This window comes from Oratosquilla oratoria, chromosome 21, assembly GCF_046742065.1.
Source record: "Oratosquilla oratoria isolate Oo_2021 chromosome 21, ASM4674206v1, whole genome shotgun sequence".
In the NCBI taxonomy this organism is placed as follows: domain Eukaryota; kingdom Metazoa; phylum Arthropoda; class Malacostraca; order Stomatopoda; family Squillidae; genus Oratosquilla; species Oratosquilla oratoria.
In genome coordinates, this window is record NC_134797.1 from 54548809 (window position 1) to 54571308 (window position 22500).

A 22500-nucleotide genomic window follows, 5' to 3' on the forward strand; every position below is an offset into this window, starting at 1 on the left:
AGGGAGCTCTAGCTGGTTATACTGCGTTGCAGAAACAAGACATCATAATCCAGTTATGCACAATTTCCATAGCTATTTTTTGTCCCAGCGGCACATTTCAATGTTTTACGAGGCTGAAAAGTTCATAGGCTGACTCGGAAGGAGTTATGCCACAGCAATGAAACTTTTCATGCATTAAATTCAACATTTTCCAATACTAACTACATTATTCATTTTTAGATTAACTGACGCTGATGCAGTAATTCAGGACTTTGAAAAGAAGAACCAGAGAAATTTTGTGAATATGGATAAAGCTTGGCACCGTGGTGTTATCAAATACCTACAGAAAAAGGGGTAATCCCCCAGGGATGTTCACGCTGACATGGCTGCTACATTAGGGGATGATGCTCCAGCTTTATCAACGGTGCAAAAGTGGGTAGCTGATTTCAAGAGGGGAGGGAGAGCCTTGAAGATGACCCAAGGTCCGAACGTCCTGCCACAGCAACCACCCAAGAAAACATCGACCGTGTTCACCACATAGTGATGGATGACAGACGTTTAATTGTTAATCAGGTAATTAATACCATAGGCATCCCCTGTGAACGAGCAGAGAACGTTCTGCACAAGGAACGTGACGTGTCGAAGGTGTCCGCTTAGTGGGTGTCACACCTTTTGACGTCAGATCAAAGGCACACTAGGCTGGTCATGTCGTAGGCAAACTTGACACTTTTTGAAGCAGATCCGGCCTGTTTTCATGAACGTTTCCTCACCCAAGATGAGTGTTGAGTCCACCACTTCGAGGCAGAGCCCCTCTTCTTCCGCTCCAAAGAACGCCAAGGTGGTGTCGTCGGCAGGGAAGGTGATGGCTTCCGTTTTCTGGTATGCAAAAAGGGCATTGAGTTCATTGATGACCTTCAGAAAGGGCAAACTATCAATGAAGAATACTACGCCAACTTGCTGATTCAGCTGCGAAAGGCAATCAAGTCTAAACGGTCTGGAAAACTAACGAAGAGGGTCCTGTTTCATCAAGACAATGCTCCTGCACACTAGTCAGTGGTTGCAATGGCTGTTGTGCGTGACTGTGCCTTTGAACTGGTTGATGAGTGATGACCCTCCATATTCTTCTGATTTGGCACCAACTGACTATTTACTGTTCCCGAACATGAAAAAAACACTTGGCTAGGAAGCAGTACCAGAATGATGAGGAAGTCATATTGCTGCTGAGGACTTTTTTAGTGACTAGGACGAGAGCTTCTATACCACCGGGATCCAAGCGGTGCAACACCGCTGGAAGAAGTGCGTAGACCGAGGGTTGAGACTATGTTGAAAAATAAAACATAAATGGTCATATTCGACCATTGCATCATTGTGAACCTACAAACATTTCAGCCCATCCTTGTAGTTTCTACGATCATCTCAATGTGTCATTTCACAATTGTATTTTTCTAATTCAGGAGTACCAATTCTTCTCTAACACAGCGAATTTAGTTGGTACCACTGTTCGCATCCTCACAATATGATTAGTTATTCTTGGTGCTTGCGAGCTCTTATGAAGTTAACCAAGTGCATCTCTTTAGGAAAACGTTAATTAACATTTTTGCTTGAAAGGAAAAGGAAAATTTTCTTTTTGTTTTGAGAATACGAAAAAATATATGTCTACTGCTACATGATTTTATTTAGCTGCAGTATGAACTCCCGCCCTGAAGCGATTCTGTTTACGGAGAAACCAGGAGGAACAAATGTGCAGTTTCACTCACGACGACATGACGTCATCCGTGTACCCAGAATCAAAACAGATTTTTTTTTTTCGGGGACTAGAGCTCATATTATCTGTGTGTGTGTGTGTGTGTGTGTGTGTGTGTGTGTGTGTGTGTGTGTGTGTGTGTGTGTGTGTGTGTGTGTGTGTGTATTCACCATGGTCTTTGGATCTCGAGTTGGACTTGAGACCGGCAGCTATTTCCCTCCCGTAAGAAAGCTCAGAGCTCGTATGACCGATCTATGGGTAATGCTGTAACCTTACACGCATACACACACCCAACTCCCCACCCACGAGTTGGAGTAACGACTCGAAGCGCAGCGATACTGAAATTATTTCAGCCCTGGGGAGGACTCGAACCCAGACCGCCGTAGTGACAGTCGGAGACTACCAACCGCGCCATCGAGTGTGTGTGTGTGTGTGTGTGTGTGTGTGTGTGTGTGTGTGTGTGTGTGTGTGTGTGTGTGTGTGTGTGTGTGTGTGTGTGTGTGTGTGTGTGTGTGTGTGTTTTCCAAGGAAAATAATTTAAATCGACTGCACTAAATTCCAGGAAGAGTTACATGTAAAATCCTTCCTGAAGTGAAAGTCTTGGCCTCAATTATGGAAAAATAATATATATATATATATATGTATATATATATATATACACACATATATATATATATATATATATGTGTGTATATATATATATGTGTGTGTGTATATATATATATAAACAGATGAATGAATTAATAAATAAATAAATACATAGATAAGATATTAAATACAAAAGAAATCGACTAACATGAACAGAAAAAATATGTTGTATGAAAGAACGCCGATTGTGAAATAGAAAGAGAAGGAAGCGAAATGGGTAAGGAGGAGGAGGTGTAGAAGGAAGAGGAAGAGGTGGAGGAGGAGGAGGAGGAAGAGAAGAAGGAGGAGGAGAACAAATATTTGTTTCCATAGAACATTGAACAGGCAGTAAGATAAAAATAAATAATTATTTATTATGATTTTCCTCCCCAAACCGATCACGCGAAGGCAGCCAGAAGACCCCGCAAAAGCCGGCAACGATCCTGTGGACTTCCCATAGAGCTCATCGGGAAGAGATGTTGGAGGGCTTATAGGACGAAGTGAGTTGTCGCCGGTTGTCGATTCGTGAATAAATCCTAGACATTTTGGGAAAAATAGCGGAGACCAAGTGCCAGCCGCTCGGGGTTGCATTCCTGAGTGTTAGCTTCTGAAGACGAGCGATGGGGCCATGGTCCTCTCCCACGTCTGTCCCTGTTCACACTAGCGATTTGAACCGCGGCGGTTCAATTACTATGTAAGTCAACGGAGGCGCTCACACACGACCGCGCAGTTTTCCTTAATAATGCGGTACCGCCACGGTATCCGCGCGGTTCAAACCATTACTCTGAACAGGGCCTAACTTTGGGACGTTCCATGAATATGTTTATTCAGGGTATCGTCATACGATAGGAAAGATCCTCAAAGCTAGAAAATGATCTAATCATTTTCATTTATTCTATTTTGTTTTATTTGTGTTATTTGGCTCTTTGGGTCTTTGCTTATTTCTTTATTCATTCATTTGTTTCATTCTTGCATTCATTTGTTTATGCAGTTAAGTATTAGTCTATTTAGTTATTCATTTGTATTCATTTATTGATATATTAATTTATTAACTTAACTATTTATTCATTCAGTTATTATTATTGTTACTACTATTATTATTATTATCATCATCATCATTATCATTATTATTACTATTTATTATTATTGTTATTATTATTATTATTATTATTATTATTATTATTATTATTATTATTATTATTATTATTATTATTATTATTATTATTATTATTATTATTATTATTATTATTATTATTATTATTATTATTATTATTATTATTATTATTATTATTATTATTATCATTATTATTATTATCATTATTACCGTTATCATAATTTTTTTCATTGCAACGTTATTGATCGATATATTATGACCAAGGCGTTGAAGGGAAAGGCGATGAATGTTAACAATGGTGGTGGCTGTATTCACGACAGTGGGTCACGCCGACGGTTGTGACGTCGACAAATGTGGTAATTATGCTGTTGGTTTTAATTCTGCGGTCATGACGATGTCAACGTCCCCATTTGAATAAGAGGAGGAGGAAGAGGAGAAGGAAGAGGAAGGGGAGGGGGAAGAAAGAGGGGGAGGGAGGAAGGAAATAGAGAGCGAGTGAGGAATAGAAAGGGGGAAGGAAAGGAGCAGAGGAGGAGAAGAAACAGGAGGAGGAGGAGGGGAAGGAGGAGGTGCATTCCTTGTACGTGCTTGCTGACTGCATGGCCTTTGCATAACTGGCACTATGCCACTGCCTGTCACAGTGCCAGAAGAGAGTAAAGACGAGGAGAAGAACGTAGAAGAAGAGGAGCAGAAGGAGAAGGTGGGGAGGTAGAGGAAGAGGATGTGGATGAGGAAGAAGAGGAGGGGAGGGAGAGGAGGATGTGAAGGAGAAAAGGGGTGAGGAGAAGGAGGAGCATGAAGGAAGAGGGTGAAGAGGAGGAGGAGGAGAAAGGGAAAGAGGAAAGGAAGAGAGAAGGTGATGGAGAAGAAGGAAAAGAGGAAAAATGGAGGAGGAGGAGGAGGAGGAGGAAAAGGAGGAAGAGAGGAAGAAGGAAGAGGAGAAGGGGGAGGAAGGAGGGAATGAGTGGAAGAAGAAGGAGGAGGTGACGAGTAGAAAGAAAAGAAGAAGGAGGAGAAGAAGGAGATGGAGGAGGAGGAAAAGGAGAAAGAAGGAAGAGGAGAGGGAGGAGGAAGGAGGGAATGGGTAGAGAAAAAGGAAGAGGTAACGAGTAGAAGGAAAAGGAGGAGGAGGAGGAGGAAGAGGACGAGGAGGGAGAGGAGGAAAAGGAGGAACAGAAGAAGAAGGAAGAGGAGAGGGAGGAGGAAGGAGGGAGTGAGTAGAAGAAAAAGGAAGAGGTGACGAAGGAGGAGGAGGAGGAGGAGTGAGAGGAGGAGGAGGAGGAGGAGTGAGAGGAGGAGGAGGAGAAGGAGGAGGAGTGAGAGGAGGAGGAGGAGGTGGAGGAGGGGTGAGAGGAGGACTAGTTACGTTGACAGTTTTACATGATGGGGAGACAATATGTAAGTGGGAGATGAGGGGAGGGGGGAATGGAGGGGGAGGGGAAGAGTGGGAGGGAGGGTTGGCTGAACGGAGGGTGTGTCACGTGACAAGGGCTGTGAATCCACGTGAATGTAGTAATTTGTGGAGTTTATAATGGAGAGGTGGAGGAATGGAGGTGGGGGAGAGTGGAGATGGATTCTCTTCGGATAGGGGTAGCAAAGTAGTTAATTTATTTAATCTATTTTTTTTTTTTTCCCTCATGACCCATCAACATTGATCTCGCGACCCATAGCTTGGGAGCCAGTGGCCTACACAGTAAGAAATTAATATACAGGCTAGCTAGCTGTTCACTATAAATGACTATGCAGGAGGTGTCATCTTCCTGTTTACCAACCCATTGTTTTTCCTTTCTGACTTTATTATCTCAAAACTAACTCCTCTCTCCTGCCTTCGGCCAAAGTCGAACTAGAAACAAGTCATGATGAATCCTTGCTTCAAGGTTGTATATTGTTCATTATTTGTATGCATTCCTGTGCTTCGTATGACTTGCATCTGAATCAGTTTGATTATCTAACAATATATGAACAGTATTTTCACTCAACACCCACATGAGATGGCTTAGAATTTATCACCAAGGCTCCGACAAGGGGAGGGGCAAGGGGGGGGGGGATAATGCCCCGGGGTGGCACGTTTTGGGGGGCTGGGGGGCGGCACTTTTGGTGAAAAGATGGTAAAGCAAATTCACCCTAATGTACTTTTAATGTATCACGATTTATTTATCATGAGTTGTGTGTATAAACGTTGTTTTGTGGATGAATGTTACATGTGAATCGTGCTAGTGTGCATCAGATGTGGAAGGTGGTGGTAGTGGTGGTGTGTGCGGGGACGGCATTTTTCGACTCGCCCCGGTCTAAAATTACGCATTATTGGAACTACATTGAAGAACAATAAGTATTTAAATATAGTGCATAAATTTTACTTCAATTTAACTATGCAAATCTCAAGTTATTTTGATATATTTAAAAAAAAATACATTTCTGTAGTCCATCCTATTTGTTAAACAAACTTCAGTTAATGTGAGTATAGTTTGTTACTACTAGCCGTGCCCCTGCTGCCGCTTAATGGTCGGTAGGTGACAAAATTCTTCTTTAATCGTTAAAACGGTCTTCGTCTCATTCGACTGATGTCGACACGAGCACGGAGCGTCGTCGTACACGTCTGTTACATACGATGCCCAGTCATGGAGTGAAAAATGCGTCAAACATTAATTTGATGAATTGTTTTCCAGACTTTACAATACTGTTTTAATTAAATTTTTACATGTGTAAATAAGATCTTATTTACAGGTATATTGTATTGCATAGATAATACAAAAGATTATTTTTTTATTATTTATATACAAAAGAACATATTAAGGGGTGACAATAATTATAATGAGATCCTTGAGAAATCCCGACGTACATTGAAGATTTTTATCTATTAAAAATCCAAACGAATCGCCAACGTGACCATGAATTTACACCTTCTCTGCCTATTTTAACACTTGAAAATACCAATGACAGAGAAGGTCTCGTATGTTAATCGAAGGCAGCAAGCAAATTAATAATAAATACAACTGGGAAGCAAGTACTTGGTATGGGAATCCCCAGCAGCCAACGGGATGACCTGTCCGAGTTTCCAACTTCGAATGTGTATCATTGTAAGTTTCGAGCTGTTTGTAGACAGCTTACTAAAGAAGACCGAGTCGGTTGAAACGTAAAAGCAATAAAGGAGTTTCCTGCCCATCTTCATTTTTTCTTCCTCCATCAAAACTCATATATATATATATATATATATATATACATATATATATATATATATATATATATGTATACATATAAATATATGTATGTATGTATACATATACATACATATATGTATGTATGTATATATATATATGTATATATATATATACATATATATATATATATATATATATATGAACTGATGTCCTTGACCCGTTTTCCTAGCGAAAATAAAGAAAACGTGGCAGAAAAAGGTGAAACCCCTCTTCCTCATAAAAGACCAAACAAAACGTGTTTTCCCCTTGTTTTATCCTCCTATCTTTCCTTTCGGGGTTTTCTCTTCCCTAAACCTCATTATAAGCCCTTATACTTAGTGTGAAAATAGTGGTGTACCAATGGGATCATGTTTTTGAGAACACTGTAAACGGTATAGACAACAGAAAACGGTGGCTACGTAATGTATGCGGATGACGAACCTCAAATTAATCATCGTCTACTCAGAAAGATGAAACAAGATGGTCGCAAAGCATACGGAGAGGCTGATCATATAGGTGGCGGAGTTTAAAGATAAATGGAAAAAAGCCAAACTCAAAGTGATACAAATTGCTAAGTCTAACCCAACACAAATACTAGCGGGAGAAACCAATGAATACTCAAAATGTCACAAGTTACCCAGATTCAAACAAACTAAAGTCATCGATGCAATACTAAAGATATCTAAAGCAATATTGGAGAAGATTAAGATAAAGCTATACAAAGCTTTTAGTAAAGCTTAGAATACCCATGCGTCCCTCACAACACCCTGTCCAAACCCAACTTCAGAAATTCCAAATTTTTCAAAACAAATTCCTCAGATTTGCCAGTGGTCAGCGACCGCCATGGTGTTGGTGAATGAGACATTTTACGTATAGTACACCACTCAAGGAGAAATTAATCATTCTGGTGTTCTTTAAGTTTGATTTTTGTTTTGTCCTGTTACAGATATATCGTTAGCTCTACAAGAAGCTGAAGGCGGCTAATTTTAGCGCCAGTAAGTCAATGGAAGCTTCGTCGAAAGCCTTGTTAAGGTCTCGGAGTATTAATGTGCACTTATGTCATGCTGTCACTAAGTTAGCGAACTGTTAATGATACAGTGCAATTGCAGTGGTTGTACCTTCAGTGTTGTCGGAATCCGTAATAACGCCGGAAGTTATGTAGCTCTTCTTCCTCGATATACTATCACAGTCTTGTGTGGATTTTTTTCCAATGAGAATGGTCTGGAATGTTCTATCCAGTTCTATCCAGTTTCGTGACTTTCCCTGTCTTGGTATTAGAGTGCAAGACTTGCCGTGAATATATGCGCTAGTGGCTAGCCTATTGATTATATTATTCATTGGTTCATCAAGTGTCTCTCTCCTCATTTGTGCTTTCTGTGACAATGTTATCTTTTGGGCGGTTGAGGTGTGCTCTCTCATGTGGTTGGAGTAGATGGGATTGTTCTCCAGTCCTCTCTTTACATATAAATGCATATGAACACAAGACAAGTATTCTCTCATGGTAGCATGAATTGTATTTAGGTAACGTCCACTACCAAGAAGCCCTACGTCACCTCCGCCTCCCCATCCGCTCTCATGCATGCAGTTTTAGCAAACACACGCGAAATGCATGCTTGCGCCAGCCAAGGAACAAAAGACAGTCACTGAAAACTAATACCAGTGCTACATTATCATCGCGCCCAAGAATGATGGCCCTTGAACTTGTAATTTTAGGCGTCAGCATATGAGTGACTAGGGGAAAAAATCTATGAAAATCCAAAACGTCATCCAATTGCGATTGACTACGTGCCGAAGACTCTCCCCAGGGTTACACATGAAACAATTTGGAAAATGAACGAACATAGAATGCAGCCTGCTCAACCCAGAATACGTCGGATGCATATGATTTTATACAACAGTTACCTTTCAATTTGTATCAATAATTACTCTTGTGTACAAATATTTCAGTACCAGCAACCGAAATTTGATAAAAACAATTGTTTACATTTCTTGAATATCTGGAATTGTAAATAATCATGAATAAGCAAACTGGCAACTCTTCTTGTTGTGCTCCCGACAGACGGAGAAATACCGGCAACTCCGACCTAGTACAGATCAGAAGTCTTTTCCAGTGCCATACGAACAGTACTACGCTCTCAATCTCTTGCGTGAGAGAAGAATATTCATCCCATCTCCATATTTTTTAAAGAAATCAACTTGTTTCTCTAGTGTTCATATACATTTGGGAAGAAAGGCAACTAAACTTCTGATAGAGTGTTTCGTCACTAAGACTGGCCCGAAAATCGTCTGCTCATTCTCAGGCTCTCAGCCCAAATCTCGACAATATGGAGACCAATCTAACGCAGGCAAGTGTGAGAATTGATCAATTTTGTAAAATTCTCGATGTACTAAAGTAAAAATTAGAATAGAAGAAAAGATTAACTTTAGTGAAGTGTATGGTTGCGTAATGTATGCGCGAGTGCGAGTGATGTTGTCTTGGGTAAGCACAGACTTGCACGCCACGACTTACAGTGGCGAGCGCGCTAATTCAATACCGGAAGTGCTTGCGTCATATATAACAGTTGATTTTATTCAACTTCTAAAGGACTTCTGGGTTCTACATAGTTGAAATTGAATATCAGTTAACCCCTGCAACCTCCGTCACATAAACGCATTGACCTGGTTAACATCAGGTGATGTATGAATAAAATTAAATTCATGTTGTGAGTGAAATCGCACTATAAGTAATAGTGATTAATATCTTAAACTAGTTTTGAAATAGCGATGGGTTCTATTCATTTACTCTTCTTTTTTTTAATTTAAAATATCTGTTTTTCTTATAGAATGGTTAGGTTAGGTTAGGGTAGATTATGAATTATTGGACCACGTAAATTTCATGTTAAACGTGTTTGAGTAATTCTGGGATTCCACCCTATTTCGTTCTTGCTGATACCAGAAGAGTTTTTGAAGTCGTGATGCAACCTCAGTACCCAAACCAGGGTTGTCTCGTCTGAACAAAATAGTTTGGTGTTGCCCATGAGAAAATATGTAAAGTGCGTCATTATAATGTATTTGTGACATCTGTTAAAATCTGTGACATTTATTAATATTTGTGGTATCTATTCATGAGAGGACGGAAAGTGGAGTTGCCGATGAAGTGGGAGCAACCTTGCTGGATGTGCTGTGTCTTGCTGCATTGCTTCTGACCCAGTCATTGGGCGGGATGCAGGGATGACCCGTCATCCACGAGGAACTAAGATGAGAGGGAGTAAAGGGTTGTGGAGGGAATTGGAATGGGTGGGAGTAGGTATGCGCCTTTTGATTTGGCCACCTTCCTTATATTAGGGAAAAGTCTTTTGTGTGTGTATATATATATATATATATAATATATATATATATATATATATATATATATATATATATATATATATATATGTGTGTGTGTGTGTGTGTGTGTGTGTGTGTGTGTGTGTATAAAAACCACAGGAGAAGGGAAACTTGTAGATAGTACATCGTATATTATATCTTCCGTAGAGGGGGAGGGGGAGACAATACGATGTGGGGGAGGGGGGTGACCTTACCTCTATCGACCTGACCAACACATATGGTCCAGTCTAGCGGAGACATCTTGGTCACCATTTGGTTTACCAATTTATCACATTTAAAATGTCCATAGCTGAAGTTTATTTTTTTTTTCATCTATTACCTTCCTTTCATGTAGGTTCTTTCCTTTGGGTAAAAAATGTTACCTTAGACCGGGTGTAGGTCATTTGCTCACCGGATAGTTGCTCACCGGACAATTGCTCACCGGACAGTTGCTCACCGGACAAGTGACAAATAGGACATTTGCTCACCAAAAGGATTTTTTTTTACTTTTCTTGAACTTAATAACAAACAATATTGAAGTTTATTATAGCAATAATACACAAACAATGTCCAAACTTTCATGTTTTAGTTTTTAGTTCATTATTAAATTCAATACCAATTTCTTCCATCAATATATAGTGATTACAGTTTTACAACTGGTCCAGTATTGAAGTGGGTTCATTGTCCACACCATTAGACTGGACTTGTAAACCACAAAGGACAATGAACCCACTTCAGTACTGCACCAGTTGTAAAACTGTAATCACTATATATTGATGGAGGAAATTGGTATTGAATTTTATAATTAATTAAAATAAAATATGAAAGTTTGTTTATTGTTTGTGTATTATTGTTGTAATAAATTTCAATATAACAAAAAAATCCTGTATTATTGCTGTAATGAACTTCAATATAACTAAAAATCCTGTATATTATGTTATTAAGTTTGTATATTGCTTGTATATTATTGCTGTAATAAACTTCAATATAACTAAAAAAAAATCCTACATACTATTAAGTTCAAGAAAAGTAAAAATAATCCTATGGTGAGCAAATGTCCTATTTATCACTTGTTCGGTGAGCAACTGTCCGGTGAACAATTGTCCGGTGAGCAACTGTCCGGTGAGCGATTGTCCGGTGGGAAACTGTCCGTACCCGCCTTATACTAATCAATGTGATGGTTGTATAACACAATACAAAGCATTATACAACCATCATATTGATTGGTCTAAGGCAACAATTTTAGCCAAAGGAAATAACCTACATGAAAGAAATGTAATAGAATCTTCCTTAATATCAGACATTTTTGATAAACAAAGTATTTACAAATTTAAGCTATGGACATTTTAGATGTGATAAATTGGTAACCCAAATGGTGACCAATATTTTTCCGCCCGATTGAACCATATCTGTTGGTCAGGTCGATAGAGGTTAGGTCGCCCATCTACCCCCGCATTACCCCCGCATTGTATTATCTCCCCCTCCCACCCTACGGTTGCTGCCTGATACTTACATTTAAACACAACTCCGTATATCTTTCATTTAGACTGAAGATGTAATATACGAAAGTACTTACTATCTACAAGTTTCCCTTCTCCTGCAGATATTTTGCATTTTCGTATCACGGTGATATATATATATATATTTTAATTCTTTATTATAATTTGATGACTCAACGAGGACTGTCTACAGAAGACTCGATCATCCTGTTCAAACGAATCCATAATGGCTACAGTCTGCCCTCTTCGACTTGGGTTGAATTAAATTATCTGAGGACAGTTATGATGAAATTAAAAGTACCGTCCATTAAGGAAGGGAATATATGAAATAGATTGAACCAAGTCGAGGTTTATGATAGGCAATGGCATTATCTCTCTGAGGTGCACACGCACATACTCGCACACACACACAGTCGCATTCACACATACACACGCACGCACGAACACGCACACACGCACACACACACACACACACACACACACACGTACGTCGGATTCACGGCGAAGATTGGAACTCCGGAAAAGAAGTGCAATTTTCGTGGATCCCTACTAATACAACAAAGGTACTCTTTTGTAAAGGCAAGAGAGTACCTTTGTTGTATTAGTAGGGAAGGGGAAAGCTCGTGGTGTAGTGGGAAGGTGAAGAAAAAGGAGAAAGAGAGGGATTACTGAGGAAAATGGAAGGAAATGAGGAAGGAGACGAACGGGGAGCAGAACACAGACGATGAACAACAAGGAAGCAGAGGTGTCATAAACAGAAATATAGATAATACCAGCTCAATGGAAAGAGAAGATAACTGTTTTTATGGATTTGATGAGGGAGGAGGTGACAATCTCCCCCGACTATTAAATCTAGAGGAGAAACTAAATGAAAAAAAAAGATGAACGAAACATGGGAGGTTAGGTTTAACAAATTAACACTAGTTACTCAAAGAGTTGATAAACTGGAAGAACTAAAGAAGGAGAATCAAAACCTAACTAAAGAAATAGAAGAATTAAAAATACAGCTAAAAGAAGTAAAAGATGAGAATGAGGAATTAAAGAATGATAATAAGGAGAATAAAGAGTCCATAGCAAAAGAATCACAGGGTTGGAGAAAAGTCCAAGAGAACAACAAATTTGTATTTGGAGATATAGTGACACAACAGATGAAAGAACAATCTAAGGACACAGTTATCAAAGTGATGAGAGAAAAGGGAAATATAGTAAGAGACTTAGCGGACAAAAAGAAATGTATAATTATATTAGGGATGGAAGAGAAGTATAATCCAAATAGGACCACAAGAGGAAAAGGAAAAGGTAAACAATATATTAGTAGTTCAAGAGGATGGGCAAGAAATTTAAGAAATATATAGACCAGGGAAATATAATACTAGACCAATTAAGATCAAATTCAGGTCACAAACGACAGCAGAGAATATCTTAGTAAAAACAGGGAAACTAGCAGATAGTGAACAATATAAGCAGGTATGGATAAAAAGAGAAATGAATAAAGAGGAAAGAGAGGAGGAGAAAACAAAAAGACTAGAAGATAAAGAAAAAAAAAGAGAAAAGAACAGTCAGAAAAAGAGAAATTCTATTGGAGAGTAGTGGATATAAAAGTGAGGAAATGGTTCATAGCAGAAAAAAAACCGGAAAGGAAACAGAAAACACGATGGAAGTATCAGAAAATTAAAAGTGTCTTACACAAACATAGATGGATTAATAACAGGCTTGAACGAACTGCATGAGCACCTGAAAAAAAAAAAAAAATGAAAGTCCACTACCACCCAACAGTGTAGGACATGGTGCATATAATTATTGGACTAGAAACAGAGAGGTAAAACAAGGGTGTGGAGTTATGTTCCTGACTAAGAAGGATATAAATGTGAGAAATGTCACATATGGAAAGAATAGAATAGAGATGATTATGATGGAAGTGGAGGACAGGGATGGGAAGAGCAGGAAGTTTGTAGTAAATTATATGCCTCCTAAAACGGCCTCGTGGGAAGAGAGAGAACACAAAAATATGTTAGAAGACACAAGGATAACACTAAATGATATAATGGAAGATAGAGGAAGAATAGTTATAAAGGGTGACTTTAATTGTAAAGAAATCTGCTGGGAAGAGATGACAGTGAAGGGTGGAGACGACCTATGGGGAAATGTACTACTTGATATGATTATAGAATATACAATGACGCAATGGATTCAAGAGAATACTAGGTATAAAAATGAGGAAGAACCATCGAGACTGGACCTAATAAACACACCAGAACCCGAAATGAACCAAATGAGGAAAAATACATGGAAAAAACGAACAATATAGAAAGAGAAGATGGATGTATGGAAAAACAAATTTTGATAAAATAGAATTCTTAAAAAAAAAAAAAAAAACAGACTGGGAAAGAATACACAAGGAGGAAACAACAGTAGAAGAGAAATGGAATATTTTGACAAAATTTTATAAAGGAGTGCAAAAGTATGTTCCAAGACAAAAACAAGAAAAAGTATATGTAAAGTGTTGGTACAACAAAAGATGTAGGGAGTTAAAAGACAAAATGGATCAAGCTTGGATAAAATGAAAAAAAAAAAACTGAAAACTGAAAAATATATACTAGTTATAGAAATGAATATGTACAAGTGTGCAGAGCAGAAAAGAGAAAGTATGAAAAGATGTCATAGAAAAATGTAAAGGTCAACCAAAATTATTTTACAGATTTGTAAACAACAAACTGAAAAACAAACAAGAATTAAAGAAACTACGACAAGGAGTTGAATACACAGAGGAAATAGAAATGGCAGAAATTATGAACAATCATTTAAAATCGGTGTTTACGAGGGAGAACATACAACCTAGTGATATCGAGTGGGAGGAGAAAGTCCCCCCTATGAAAGAGATAGAAGTAACAAGGAATGAAATAATGAAACACTTGAGTAATCTCGATGTCAGAAAATCGCATGGACCAGATGAAATGGCAAACTGGATTTTGAGAAAATACATGAATGAACTAACAGACAAATTACATAGTCTAATAAGCAGTTCATTGAAAGAAGGAGAAGTTCCAGAAGATTGGAAAAGAGCAAATATAGTATCAATATATAAAAGGGGAAACGAGGAAGACCCTGCTAACTATAGACCGGTCTCTCTTACAAGTACGAGAGCTAAAATTTGTGAAAGAATTATCAAAAGTAGATGGGTATGGCATCGGGAAAAAACAACGTACTAAATCCAAGACAATTTGGATTTAGACAAGGACGATCATGTGTCACAAACTTAATATGTTTCTATTCAAGGCTAATAGATGTAATACAAGAAAGAGATGGATGGGCTGGTTGTGCATTTCTAGACCTGAAAAAAGCTTTTGATAAGGTGCCACATAAGAAGCTGCTAAAGAAATTAGAAACTGCAGAAGGAATACAGGGTAAACTGCTGAAGTGGATGGAAGACTTTTTGCAAGAAAGAAAAATGAGAGTGGTGATAAGAGACAAACACTCTAATTGGGATGATGTGATTAGTGAAGTTCCACAAGGAACAGTTCTGGCCCCAATAATGTTTGCTATATATATTAATGATATGGATAAAGGAATTGAAAATTATATGAGCTTCTTTGCGGACAATGCAAAATTGTTGAAAAAAGTGAACACTAGAAGATAGTGAGTCGCTACAGAGTGATCTCGCTATAGTATGGGAATGGAATAGAAAGTGGGAGATGGAGTTCAATATTAAGAAGTGTAGTATAATAGAATTTGGAAAAAAAAAGAATAGTGGGATCATATAAATTGGGAGAGGAAGAAATTAAAAAAGTAGAAAATGAGAAGGACCTGGGAGTCATTATTATGAATAATATGTTCCCTGAGAAACATATAAACAAAATTTTTGGAGAAACTTCTAATTTAATAAGAACAATCAAAGTGGCATTTACGTACCTGGACGAAGAAATGGTGAAGAAAATACTGGTCACTTTGATAAGACCAAGATTGGAGTATGCAGCGACGACGTGGTCACCAAGTACAAAAAAATGCATAACAAAACTTGAAAGAATACAAAGGGCAATTGCGAAATTGGCACCAACACTCTCAGAACTATCATATGAAGAGAGATTAGCAAAACTTGAACTACAGACATCAGAGCAAAGAAGAGAGAGAGGAGACTTGATAACTATTTATAGAATCATGAAAGGCATAGAAACTATTGATAGAGAGGATTTAATAAAATTGAATAGTAGAGATACAAGAGGACACGGAAAGAAAATCAAGAAAGACAGTTATAGAAGAGACCTAAAAAAGAACAGCTTTCCTCACAGGGTAATAGACGTTTGGAACAAGTTAGATGAGAAAGTGGTGTGTGCAAAAACGATACACGAATTTAAAAATAGTCTAGATAAAACGAGATAGGAAGACGGGACTCCACGAGCATAGCTCCCCTTCCCGTAAAATACAACTAGGTTAACACACACACACACACACACACACACACACACACACACACACACACACACACACACACACACACACACACACACACACATATATATATATATATATATATATGTGTGTGTGTGTGTGTGTGTGTGTGTGTGTCTGTGCAGCATAGTTGGTAAGTTACTACGGCACTTGTCATGTGATTGTCGGGTTCGAGTCCTTGGCAATACCGCATTTCAATTTCTGCATGTCGGGCTCCATTACATCTCCCGATGTTGATGGTTTAGAATTAAAGTGCATTGTGGTTGTTAAAATCTTATATATATATATATATATATATATATATATATATATATATATATATATATATACACATATATATATATGAGTGGATGGGTGGTGAGATAAACACAGGGAACCGTTTGAGATTTATTCTGACGTTTCGTCCTTACCAGAACTTCGTCAGAGTACTCTGAAGAAGTCGTGGTAAGAAAGAAACGTCAAAGTAAATCCCTAACGGTTCCCTGTGTTTATCTCACCACCCATGCACTCATCTGTCTTACATACTTCAATATATTTATATATGTATGTATGTATGCATGTATATATATATATATATATATATATATGTATATGTATATATATATATATATACATATATATGTATATATATAATATAGAATATATATATATATATATATCTGTGTGTGTGTGTGTGTGTGTGTGTGTGTGTGTGTGTGTGTGTGTGTGTGTGTGTGTGTGTGTGTGTGTGTGTGTGTGTGCGTGTGTGTGTGTGCGTGTGTGTGTGATGACACTATTGACTTTTTGTGGCGAACGCCTGACGATTCCATTCGCCTCAGGCGCAGATATTTTCTTCCGGATAATGCCAGACGACTTTATTCAGCTGAAGGTTCCAGGAGGGATGAATAAAATAATCTGGGATTTATCACGTGAATATCTTGACCTCCCCCCACCGTGGAAGTATGGACGACCGTTTCTAAAATCACCGTACTCCTTGCCGTGGTTATTGGAATCATTTCTAAACCCATATTAGAAGAAACTGAGACGTCCTAGTTTCAAGATCACCTGAAACTAGTATCCTTCTTTAGCCCCCTTTCCAACGGTGACTTAATTTTAGTTTGAGGATTCATCCAAGTACAACTAATCGTTTTCGAAATGATGGACTGGTCGAAGTCGAAAAATTTCGTCAACCTTTGGGACGACACAACGTTTTGAGAAATGAGATCATAGACTGACGCAACAATAGGCGACCTCTTGGGACATGGTGGGGGGCGTAGGAAAACTAGTTAAAGGTCGCTTAGTGCATTATTATTATTACTTTTTATTATTATTATTACTTTTTATTATTATTATTATTATTATTATTATTATTATTATTATTATTATTATTATTATTATTATTATTATTATTATTATTATTATTATTGTTATTATTATTGTTATTATTATTGTTATTATTATCATTATTATTATCATCATTATTATCATTATTATTATCATTGTTATTATTATTATTGTTATCATCATCATCATTATTATTATTATCATTATTATTTTCATCATCAATATCATCGTCATTATATCATTATATATATATATATATATGTATATATATATATATATGTACATACATAAACATGTATGTATATATATATATGTATATATATATATATATGTATATATATATATGTATATATATATGTATATATATATGTATATATATATATATATATATATATATATATATATATATATTTATACTGGAACTTGCTATGATATTCATGTAATTCCCTCGCTTGGGTCGTCATGTGCATGGCGTGAAACTAAAACCTTTAGCCTGGAATGAGGAGGAGGAGGAGGAGGAAGAAGAAGAAGAAGAGGAGGAGGAGGAAGAGGAGGAGGACCCCAGTGCCAGAGAACCACGTAAGCGGAAGCGAGGAAACTTTTGATTCGTTTCGTCATTGTGGTTGCATAGCGCCTGTTCCGCTTGCCTTCGCCTCGGCGACCTGACGTCATGTCGCATAAGTGTGTATGCATGAGAACAGTATTTATATATACAACCGAGCAAGTGGATTTGCTCCACACCTATCAAAACTCTAACTTCCTTCCATTTCGTTCGTTCCTTGCACTGATCCTCCAAATCCCCCTCCCCCCCTCTTCCCCATCTTATCTATCTTGTCCTTACTACTACTACTAGCCTACTACTACTAGTATTTGTATATTTGTATTGCTTTGAGTTTACTGAGCCATTCAATGACACTTTGCGTACACGCACACACACACACACACACACACACACACACACACACACACACACACACACACACACACACACACACACACACACACACACACACACACACACACACACATATGACTCGTGGCGCAGTTGGTAGAGTTCGCGACCGCCACTACGGCGGTCCGGATTCGAATCCCTTCCAAGGCTGAAATAATTTAAGTATCGCTGAGCTGCGAGTCGTCACTCCAACTCTCGTGGGCGGGGAATTGTGTGTGTGTGTGTGTGTGTGTGTGTGTGTGTGTGTGTGTGTGTGTGTGTGTGTGTGTGTGTGTGTGTGTGTGTGTGTGTGTGTGTGTGTGTGCTTGTAAGGTCACAGCATTACCCATAGTTCGGTCATATAATTATGAGCTCTGATCTCTCTTACGGGAGAGAAATAGTTGTCGATCACGAGTCCAACACGTGATCCAAGACTATGGTGAATCTTACACACACACACACGTGCCGGGAATTCATATAAATAGAACAAGGAAAACTCTGAGAACGCATGCTTTCCTTCTTGTATACATGCATATATGCATAAAAACTCGTATATACATGCATGCATACATCCATCTATACATACTCGTACATACATACATCTATACATACTCGTACATACATACATCTATACATACTCGTACATACATACATACATACATGCATACACACACACATACATACATACATACACACATACATGAGATATGAAGACGGGACAACACGAGTATTGCTCCCCTTCCCGTAGAATACAACTAGGTAAATACATACACATATACAGACATATATACACACATACATACATATATATACACATGCATACATATATACACACATTCATACATACACACATACATACATACATACATACATACATACATGCATACATACATACATAGATGCATACATACGTACATGCATACATACACATATATATACATGCACATATACATGCATGCACGCATATATATATATACATACACGCATACATACATACACGCATACATACATACATACATACATACATACATACATACATACATACATACATACATACATACATACATACCTACATTCATTCATACATACATACGTTACAAACCCACATCCATTGTACTCGTAGTGCTGAGCACGAATTCCTGGCGAAGATTCAAGTTTGTATTGTGATGTGGATGGACTTCTAAATCTGATTCATTATATATAGAACGTGTACTGTATGTAACATCAAACCTGGGTCACGTGGATTATACATGACGTCACCCTTGGGTCATGTGTAGCGTCCATGACGTCACCCTTGGGTCACGTGTAGTGTCCGTGACGTCACACGAATCATGTGTAGCGATAATGACGTCACATTTAGATCACGTGGAGCCTTGGCGGAGTTTGGCCGACGTCCTTTGGAAAAGGTCCAAAATGGCGCATTCAAATGCGCCCTCTGATCCGTCATCTTGGATGCCTCTAAAACATAGGCTCATATTACACTAACTTTATATATCGTTCTTGAAATTATAGACCCAAAGCCTAGGTTGTGTTTCACATATGACATGTTCGTAGTTGTTGTGGGAAACGAGCGACTGGAGACGTTAAGAAGGATGATGGAGGAAAATTCGCTCCTGCACTTCGGCGTGGAAAGGAGTGTCGGTCACGAGGTCCTTTTATCTAGATGTTCAGATTGACGCATCAGAGGTTGCTGCGTTTAACTCTAGTGTCTTTAAGAAGCCAAATAACACAAGGAGAATCTTGAATGGGGGCAGTGAACACACACACACACACACACACACACACACACACACACACACACACACACACACACACACACACACACACACACACACACACACACACACGGAAAGAAAATCAAGAAAGACAGTTATAGAAGGGACCTGAAAAAGAACAGCTTTCCCCACAGAGTAATAGACATCTGGAACAAGTTAGACGAAAAAGTGGTGTATGCAAAAACAATTCATAAATTTAAAAACAGTTTAGATAAGATGAGATATGAAGACGGGACACCACGAGCATAGCTCCCCTTCCCGTAAAATGCAACTAGGTAAATACAACTAAATACACACACACACACACACACACACACACACACACACACACACACACACACACACACACACACACACATATGTATTTATATGTATATATATAATATATATATATATATATGTATATATATATATATATATATTTATATATATATATATATATATATATATGTGTGTGTGTGTGTGTATATATATATATTTAAGAAGCTCTGCCAAGGGATTCTAAAAATGTTCAATCTGTCTTTAACATACACAATATGTGTGTATATATATATATATATATATATATATATATATATTTTATATAGACATATGTATATATATTATATATACATATATATATATATATATATATGTATATATATATATATATATATATATATACACTACACCATCTTGATGGTGCAGTGGTCAAGTCACTGCTAGCACTTGTCACGTGCTGGCCTTGGTTCGAGTCCTCGGGAATACCACGTTTCAATTCCTGCATGCGCTTCCATGGTATTTCCGATGTTGATGGCTTAGTATTACAGTGCACTGTGGTTGATAAAAATGTATCTCTAGTCACTGGGACCCATTCAGTGTTGTATGTATATATATATATATATATATATATATATATATATATATATATATATATATAAATCCCAGCCTGGTGCTGATAAAAGAGCAACTACCCAACTAAGGAAAATACTCCATATTTGCGAGTATCCCTCTCCTGCAGACCTTTCACAACTTCAAGAATGTTTGAAAATTGCTCCATTGCTTCTTCTTCTTCTTCTTCTTCTTCTTCTTCTTCTTCTTCTTCCTCTTCTTCTTCTTCTTCCTCTTCTTCTTTTTTTCTTCTTCTTCTTCTTCTTCTTCTTCTTCTTCTTGCCTCACACACAAATAGGAAAATCCGTGGACAATGCTTTTTCCTTGATTTTTTTTTTCTTATCTTGTTTTATTTGGGATATATAGTTTCTGTGTTACAAGATAGGTCCTGTTACATACATTTACTTTTGTTATAGTTATCATTACTATTACCAGTGTTATAATTATGATATTGTTGTCATTGTTATTATTACTATTATTTTTACGGTAACCCAAGGCATCCAAATGGCGAGGGACATCCAATCAGATCATTTGGAGGAAAAATAATTTAATGAATTTGGTTGATTTATATCTAAATCGAATAGATTTTTTTTATTTCGTTTTATATCTGTGTTTACATATTAAAGATAATTTTTTTTTTCTCGTGATATTCCTGAATCCTGTGAGGCCTTAGACTTAGACTTGAATCTTTGGGACATACAGTCAAGGTGGGGGGGGGGGAAGAAATAGGTCTTTTGTAGGAACTACAAATTTCCTTCCCTGAAACAAAAATCTGTTCGACCTTGAGCGGGTGATAGGGACACCGTGATTTTTTTTTTTTTTTTTTTGTGCTGGAGAGCAATATATATTACTTTTATTATTTGTTTGTTTGTTTTATTTTATATTGACTTTGTTCTGTCTTATTCTATCTTATCTTTGAGTGAGGTGGATTCTGCTCGAGAAGTGGATTAAGCCTCTCCTACCTAAGAAGAGTAGCTCATGTCTGTGTTTCCTCCACAAGTAATGATGGGGACCAAATCGATCGGTTTCATGCAAACTTAGCCTCTAGGGGATTGCCCCTCCCTCCCTCCCTCCCTCCCTCACTCCCTCCCTCCCTCCGTGTCTTTCTGCCCTTGCCAGCGTCATCATGACAACTGCTCCACTAACCTTGGCAACTACGACCTTCTCGTCCTTGGAAGACCACATAAGGCTTTCTGCATATTTCAATGTGTTCATGTAAGATCACAGCATTACCCATAGGTCGGGTCTCATTTGAACCCTGTTCTCTCATCCGAGAGGATAATAGTTCTGGATCACGAGTCCAGCACATGATCGAAGTCTATGGATGAATTACACACGCACCCACACACACACATACACACATATATACATTCATACATAGATACATACATACGTACTTACATTCATACATACATACATACGTACATACATTCATACATACATACATGCATACATACATACATACATACATATATGCATACACATACGTACATACATATATACACACATACGTACATATACACATGCATACATACATAAATACATACGTACATTCATACATAAATACATACAGTAGATACATACGTGCATACATACATACATATATGCATACACATACGTACATACATATATACACACATACATACATAC

At 37.8% G+C, this 22500-nt stretch overlaps 1 protein-coding gene across 2 annotated transcripts in view; it reads left to right on the top strand.

Annotated features, from left to right (window-relative positions):
• The window catches only part of LOC143036941 (solute carrier family 52, riboflavin transporter, member 3-B-like), a 45856-nt gene that overhangs the window by 10913 nt on the left and 12443 nt on the right, over window positions 1–22500 (top strand). The window contains exon 1 of one of the 2 annotated variants that reach the window (XM_076204965.1): window positions 8725–9006. The exons of the other annotated variant lie outside the window; for it this stretch is intronic. Coding sequence (XP_076061080.1) covers window positions 8986–9006 — 21 coding nt within the window. The 5' untranslated portion in view covers window positions 8725–8985. Of the gene's footprint in view, window positions 1–8724; window positions 9007–22500 lie in introns of those variants that run through there. 2 annotated transcript variants of the gene reach the window in all.